Below are 8,152 nucleotides of genomic sequence, written 5' to 3' on the forward strand. Positions count from 1 at the left end.
ATGATCCTCCCTGACCACGCGGCATATCAAAAAGCCGAGCCCAGCACCACCTTCCCTTACTCCTCGCGCTGGCGGCAAGATGGCGTCGTCGACAAGGATGTCCTCGCGCGGCGACAGGAGAGGAGAGGAGGGGAGCCAACCTGTGAAGGCGGTCTTCGTAGGATATCACCCGTCGTCTCTGACTTGGCACACGGCGTCTCCGGAGGGTGTCTCATCCTCATGCTGCACCTGCATGATCTCGGTCCCTCTCGTTATCATGCCATTTCCGAGACCGCCAATGGCACGGGCAAGATCTCACAGAGATGCCTAGTACGCGCTATCGTCTCAGAATATCCAGCCCCTTACCACGGTCAAAATCTGCCTCACCGCCACTGAAGACACACCACCATGCGCAGGAGGTGCAGATCCGTTCACCAACGCTCCTTATCTCGGGATCCCTCGTCTCCTGCTTGCTTTTCGTATTGCTGCCTGGACGTCCTTCGTCTCCTCCCTAAGCGCATCCAATCGGACCACTCGTCAACCGAGGCAAATCGACGCTCCATGGAACAAGGGATCGTGAGCCGACTGGCCCTGCCAAGTCCAACCCAGCGCAGATGGCGCCACACGCCGGTTGCCAGCCCACGATTGTCAGGCCGTTCACCCGATACTAAGGGACTAGTCCCCTTTGGTGCCACCTCTACCTTGTCGATGTCTAGGCAACATTGTTAGTGTTCTGTCCAATGGTTCCCTGCGTCAAGAAGTTGGAAGTAGGTTGGCCGCCCACTTCATGCTTCGGCTTCATACCCCGTGCCAACTATGGTCGCCGTTGCCCCCCTGTCTTCTGTTCTCTCCCCTCTAGCGGTCTATAAACACCCGAATAGACAGTGCGGAACGGACATGGCAGATTTCGATAAGAGAGAGAATCGAGCGAGGGGACGCAAGTCTGAGTATCTACTGCAGGATGGCGCGCATGAGCTAAGAAGAGCCGCCTTACTCCCGCTGCGACTCTGAAGTCTCATCCCTCCCAAATCCCCCTTTCCCGAGTCTGCCTCGCCTACGTCGTGGTCGGCAACATCGAATGAGCGGACAGGGTATCAGGGCGCTTTACTGACGTGGCAGACACGAACAGGAGGTCAGCCTCAGTGTTACATACCAGGTCCCATTCGACATGGCATTTCATCCGTCTACCTTGAGCCACTGGAGTCAATTCCGAGCTGAGTATACCAGGGTGTGCTAGGGGATGTTGCCTCAAATCAGAGGTACATGCGACTCACAGGATATAGCCCCCTGAATGCTCCTATGCGGAACCGGAAAGACAGCCAATGAGTCTCCATGCGCAACTCCACTCGCTTGCTAAATTCTGCCTCGCCTGGGTGAACTGATGGATCGGGGACACTGAAGGGTCATGCGGTCCTTGATGAGCTGGGACATCTCACTGACCCCACTGTACCGCTATCTTATAGGCGAGGTAGACTGGGAAAACCGGGACCGGTGGGAACTTGGGTCGATACACAGACCGAATTCTTGAGGACATACAGCGGCAGAAGGATGCCCTCATGCCCGTTATCAGCGGGCTTCAACAGCGGCATCTGGCCATCAGCAACTCGCCACCCGCTCCAAACGATCCTTCCTCATCCCGCGCCTTAACATCCTTGTCGAGCTACTACCAGCACAACCGCCTGGTGGCCCTCCTCGGTAGCCACGACAACGGCGTCTGGCCGCACTTCGTATACTTTACCCCAATGGCAGTGCTCGTGTTTGATAAGTAGATCATCCTGTGGCCTTGGAGCCACGAGGGTTGAAAATGCCCCGAGGATTTGCCCGAGGTTTTTGGGCCCTGAGAACTTGGTTCCTGACGATATGGACCCCGAGGCCCTGATTCCTCTCTTGGTGAACATTTAGAAACGTTTTCATTCGAGGCTTTACCCGATTCAAAGACACAACACAGCTCTCAAAGATATAACCATAGCGAATAACATTATCTCCTGTTGATATATAGCTAGAGCCTCAGCAGGCAGCAGCCGATATCCAGACACTCTACAGCTGTTACTATCGCACACCGCCTACAGGGAGAGCAGGATAAGGACCGATTGGGACACCAATAAACACTAATATCGTTCCGCCGTACAAGAGATATAGCTTCGACCACAAGTATAGTCTACCAAAGCCAAAGGTACTTTACTCCTTAGCTAAAAGTACGTCTTCAAACACTTAGGTATCGCACAAATCTGAATAGGAAGGCAACGATATTTATTCCTGGATACGAAAGGGACAGCAAGGCAATCATCAATCCTAGTAGCGTTCGAAAATCGGATATTCAGGATAACTCCGTAGTAGTCTCATATTAGCCATTTAGTCTAGTGAAAGACTGAGTCTGTACCTTGAGAGTCACTCGGAACGATTCTAGTATCCGCTGATGACCGTGGCAACGATCCTACGAACCCGCCATGCGAATGTGGGTTTTCGAGCAAGAGACAGATTGCAGGGAGGGAGGGGCAGATTTCTCGAGGGGTCGTGCATTATGTTTGCCGGCTGGGCAATTGCAACTAACTCCTTTGCTGTGGCTAGTGACAGACAGGGTGGCCAGATGCGGTGTGAAGAAGACCTTATACCGGGATTGGCGGGCGCTCTCTATTATTTGACGATCATTCTATTGACTGTGTTGGTCCGCTTGGAGAGGTCGGGATGACGAAAATGCGGACAAACCAGCATTTGTTAATGTTCATATGATCGCTTACTGAAAATCTTTCTACCGCCGGCCGGAAGCATGCACAGATGATCTGTTGCCAGCTGCCTGGGGGAGTCCGTCACAATCATGGCCTCAATACACCAATATATGGTCTGAGGGTGGTCCTCAACAACGTGGGGATGTTTAGTATTAAAGGGCGGTAGTCATGAGCTACATAAACTCATCCAGATTTTTATCCATTTGCGCGTGCGAAGTTGTCCCTCTAAGCATGACTTCCTCTCCTGCCACTCTGGCCTTGAGTTCAGATGTGCAGGTCGGCGATAGCTGCGGGGAACAGTCAGTTTCGGAATATGAAGTCGGTTATCTGAGATTTGATTGTCATTTCTATCCAAGAGCGGACCCTAATCGTCCGTCCAAGGGGATGCTATCCGCGCGTGCGCTAACTTAGGAGCTACTTCTAGTCGTGGGTCTTTTCACAAGCTCTCGCGGAAGATCTTTCGAAGTAGGTGTCTCAAGACAATATTGCCGCCTTCTTGGTCGAACGTGTTGCGGAATATCTTGCCTGTCTTCTTGGTGTAGGCTCGTAGCTCTGCCACACTGCGGAAGGTCTAAACTTTTCCCTCACTTTCACCTCGTCCCCATTGAATCAAATCAACGATATAGACGTGTGTCCTTCGTGCAGCCCATGATCCACATCAGCATGCATCTACCAAACTACGTTCGCACGGTCTTACCTCCTCGCATGTTCACACGTTTCCGGAAGTGGCTCGACACCAATTGCGCGACAAAGCGCGTGCCAAGCTGCTAAATCGTCCTCTTCACCATACCACATATGCAGTTCGCTTTCCAGCGCAATTTGGTATCTATTCCACGCATCCTTTGCCTCGGCGTGGCCACGGTGCCAGCCCTTGGGTTCCCGTAAGTTGGCATATGAAGTAGCTGGGGGGAGAGAATGATCATAATCGAAAGTTGGGAAAGAGCGGAAAAAGACATCCAATGGAGTGTTCGGATCCTGTTGGTGAATGCGAGAGTCCCGCAGATGCTGCTGCAGAGCCCAATACCGTCCGCTAACCTCGCTGCAGGATTAACCTCGGCTGTATTGCGCTTCGTCATGAACCATGCATTACACCCCGTAGACCCTGTTGGTCACCGCAAGATTTCAAAAGTGGCATTTCAATACTTGATTTGGCTACCCTACAGTAAACCTAACTCTAACCTTAACCACGTGCATTCCGCTACGCTCCGTTGCATCATTATGTGGCAGAGGTTGAAAGCTGTCGCTCGTGGCCCGTTCGCTCGCAGCGGGACTAAAAGTCGTTGAGGAACCATCGCGCGAGCCACGTAAAGAGCACGAATCGGAAGTAGTCGACGGTCGCCGCGCCGACCTAGAAGCCGCCGCGGTCGTAGCGGAAGAGGTACTCCGCCAGCGGGATGCAAATCCACTGCTTGGGTCTGCGTCTGCTCCGTCCCATCCCGGACGTGGCGGTGTTGGACAGTTTGGCTGACTTATTTCAATATGCCTTACAGTACCTTGCAGCTGACTTGGGAGACAATCGGGGATTAGCCAGCGGAGCTCCTTCTACTCAATCACCAATGAGTTGGATGCAACCACATTAGACAGTCCTCCATATTCCTGACACAACACAACAAGCCAAGTGCTGATCGATCGTGCATGCACCCGTGGCCTTCAATCTGTTGGTGATGTGGACAGGGATGTACGACGAGCGGAGCGGGCCACTGGAGTACTGACCGAAAACTCCCCTTAGCCATCCGAAACTTACCTGACCCGTCTAGACACGACGAGACGGCTCTGAGCCGCGACTTCCTCTGCATTGGACTCGGGGCATTGAAATGGAGCGGAAAACACACATCCACTCCATCAACAAAACAACAAGATAACAAAACTAGGGGAGGGACAACGACTGAGAAACCCGACAACAAACCAGGATTCTCAGCAACGTGGCTTGGACCAAAGTAGTAACAAAGACAGGCAGGACTCCCTCTGATCAGAGGGAGGCCGCAAAGACAGCTCCCAATGGAGTAAGCAAATCGAAAGAAAGAATTGGTTGAACTGTTGATCTTGATTGTCCTTGACTGTAAAGGCCGACAGTCAGGACAGTCTTAAATACAGAAAAAAAAGTGGGTCCTCAGTCCGATCACCTGATCCAGCCCGGAGGGCCGGGAACTGTCAAAAAGGTTTATATGTCAAAAGGGTCAGGAAGCTGGATCCTGGATCTGCAAAACACGAACCCGGATCAGTGTGATCCGGATTAGTGCGACTCGGATAAGTGTGATCCGATCTCTCGGAGACCCGTCAACCCGGGTCTCCGTGGTCCAGGAAATTGGGAATAAGAAGGAAGTTCACCTCCGTTAGACAAGGAAGAAAACAGCACATCCTCAATTTTTCCATCCTGAATTTCCATCCTAAATTTAACTCCGAATGTTCAGAGGTGCTGTGCATCCGACAGGACCAGGTGGCCCAGATCCTGGGGTCCCCGTAACCTCTGAGATTCTAGAACCTTCTGCAGGTACTGGCCCACTTCCTGTCATATATTTCGGTGCTCCCGCACACTCTGCCCAGAGCTTTCTTAGACAGCGCGAATTTTATCTTATTTTTGAAATCCCACGTAACAGAGCTAGTAGGATCTTTACCTGTAATTTGTATAAGAGCAGCCTCCCGGTTTGTCGGCCTATCCCAATTCAGGATCCGTAGGTTGCTATTATAATCGTTGTTCATTGTAATGTCACGGACGGTCTGTATATATATTAGAGTCTTATAGGCCTGTAAGCAGAAGGGTGATAATTTATAGGCAACTGCATTATAGTCGTAATATGCTTTGTGTTCTTGGGGAACGCTGATACTCTCTGCTTGACCTCTTATACGGTATACCCGTTAGGCGGGGGGTTGCCACTAGGGGATGCCATTCTGTACGGGGACTGAATGGGCTCTCGGCTTTGACGGGTGCTGCACGATCTTAAGAGTTCCTCCTCGACGTCCCCGTAAGATTGTTCCTCTCCAGTCGTAAGATCTTCGTAGGGACTGTTGGTGTTATGGAGGTTATTCGAGTTCGTGATGGTCGAGCAAGTGGTCGATATCTGGGTGTTGACCTCGGGGTGTGAAAGCTCTTCTTTAGTGTGACGGGCCTGCTCCGGGTTCTTGCAGGTCCTGCTGCCCTCTGTAAGAACAGTAGGGTCGTCGACTTCAACTGAGGGCAGCGGTCCCTCGCAGTCGAGGAGCTCTTTGTCTGAGAGGTACGGTATAAACTACGAGGGAACAGGAGCTGTGTAACCATCAGCAGCGCCCGGAAAAAAATACTGCACATATAACTCGACTTACAGAATTGATTGACAGTGCCCGCAGAGCCGTAAAACGGGGGCGCGCGGTGGCTGTGACGGGCTTGGCAGTCGGTAAGTGAGTGGTTGTGGAAAGGAAGTAAGGTGGGGCGGCAGGATCGGCTAAAAACAGCAACATCACAACCAGCCCGCGAAGCGGGCTGACAACCACTAGTATAATGTACGTTATAACTATATTTATATACTATTAAGTTCTTCTTCTTTTAGTCTATACTACTCCTATAACCCATATTTATGGTATTAGAGATATCAGATCTCGAGTAGACTGGTCATTGTCTAATAGGAGAACCACAACCGGGCTGCTTTTTGCTGCGTAATAGGTCAGTCTCTACATTATTCCTCGTCTATCAGAATGCCTCAGATGGAGATGGAGGGCCTATAACCTTCGAGATGCGCCAGAGAACCTCGGTTCACGTGATTAGGTTGTACTCCATGTTTTGTAGGGTTGTCACCCCTGAAGCGGGGCTCCCCTTTGAAGTTTGAGGGCGTGCATTCACACCGCCACCATGTTGATCAACATTGCTGGTGGCCGTGAGTGAGCGTTCTAATTCCTCCCAACCCATCTCCTTCGTCCGAATACCATGATGACACGCTGTCATCGTGAGCACAACCTGAGAGCTCATCACTGAAATCATCGTCCACCTGAAGCCCTTCCCGCCTCGCGTACTACCTATAAGTAACTTATCAACACCAGGCAAGAGACGCCTCCTTACCATCCAATCAGACTGTGTCTTCGTGAAAAATTTTGTTACGGCAGACGTGTCGTCGTTATCATTGCCGTACCTACCTAAGGCGGCTAACTTTGAAGCTGCCCTCTGTTCCCGGGCAATGTATCACCAGTCAAGTTTCGGCCTGGCTTCATCACCTCAGAATGAAGACCAGATGTGTGCAATGTTTCGGCTTTACCGGAAACAAACAATCCTGACGTGCCACGATGATGACTGTAACATGCTCCCTTCCTGAGACGACCCCTTGGTATTGCCCATGCGTACCGGAACCATGTGCTCTGGAGAAAGGGAAGCATTGCAACCAAATTAACCAGGTCCATTGCTGGAGAAGATGATAGTGTCATCGCTTGCTTGCTTCCAAGCCCGGCGATGGCGCCTCCGGCAACCATGTCCGTCGACGCCCCGCATGGCGTCCGCGGCGAAATTGTCCGTAGACCCCAGCCAGACAACGGCGCGTTTTGGTCATCTGTGTACATTTCCCATTAGTCACCTAGAGAATCTCTCTCCAGTATGACATCCTAGCTGATCTCACACGGGACTCACCGATGTGTCTTAATTAACCTAAATAGTAAGTAGCAGCACTGTACGACTTGTTCTTGGCTACTTACCTACGGTATGCAAGGTCAAGCCCCGCGAGTCCATAAGCCCTATATGCAAACCTTAACTCCTCAAAGTTCCGGTGCAAGTCGAGGCCCTCCAAGCTAGGTGCCGGTATTTCTGCGATAGCGACGGGACTGCGTTTCCTAGGTTGTGGGGCGGCAAGTACAAAGTCGGGCTAGTTTGTGGACTGCGTCCCCTGCTTTGAATTTGAAGGTGGCAAAGCTGCGATGAAGAGTATGTCCGGATTCGTCCGGAACATACTTACCAATAAGGCGGAAAATTGTTGGGGCTGCACGAGGTGAATGTTGAGAGAGGAAGGCCTGCACACTTGATCGAACGTCGATTCGCCGCTCCATTGCTACACCGCTGTAGCGTCTCCGACTCTTGGTTGATTCGCGAATCGCGAACGCTATCGTCCGGGCTAATCGATGGGCTCTGAAAATCCAGTCTGTATTCAATAAGTAGCAGCCGTCGAAATGATACAGTCAGCTAATGAGTCGCCCACAGAAACCAGAAACAGATCGTCGAAACCAGCGTCCGGCAGTGATATCAGCAATCGCTCGGCACGGTTTTCGACCTTGACCCCCCTCATGCAGCCGATCAATCCATATCAACGAGGATCATGCTGTCGTTGTTTCCCATCGGGAATCTGGAAGTTTGCTGGTGGCCGCGAAAGGCGTTGTGCGCCTTGAGGTGCGAGAATTCCGGTTCATGCATCCTCGAACGAGCGCCTCGCAAAAGGATAAGTAAACTGGAAGGCATCCTACTCACATGCAACCGAGCTCTATTAACGTCGGGGTCC

The 8,152-nt window shown here is 51.6% G+C and overlaps 1 protein-coding gene across 1 annotated transcript; it reads left to right on the top strand.

Moving 5' to 3' along the window:
* On the top strand, nt 1-375 carry MFIFM68171_08017 (uncharacterized protein; the record flags this gene model as incomplete). The annotated part of the gene is made up of 1 exon (XM_071063437.1): nt 1-375. One exon carries the CDS (start codon nt 1-3, stop codon nt 373-375), a length of 375 nt encoding a protein of 124 aa, XP_070919538.1.
* Nucleotides 376-8,152: the final 7,777 nt, after the last annotated feature.

This window comes from Madurella fahalii (assembly GCF_045866475.1).
Source record: "Madurella fahalii IFM 68171 DNA, scaffold_4, whole genome shotgun sequence".
Classification (NCBI taxonomy): domain Eukaryota; kingdom Fungi; phylum Ascomycota; class Sordariomycetes; order Sordariales; genus Madurella; species Madurella fahalii.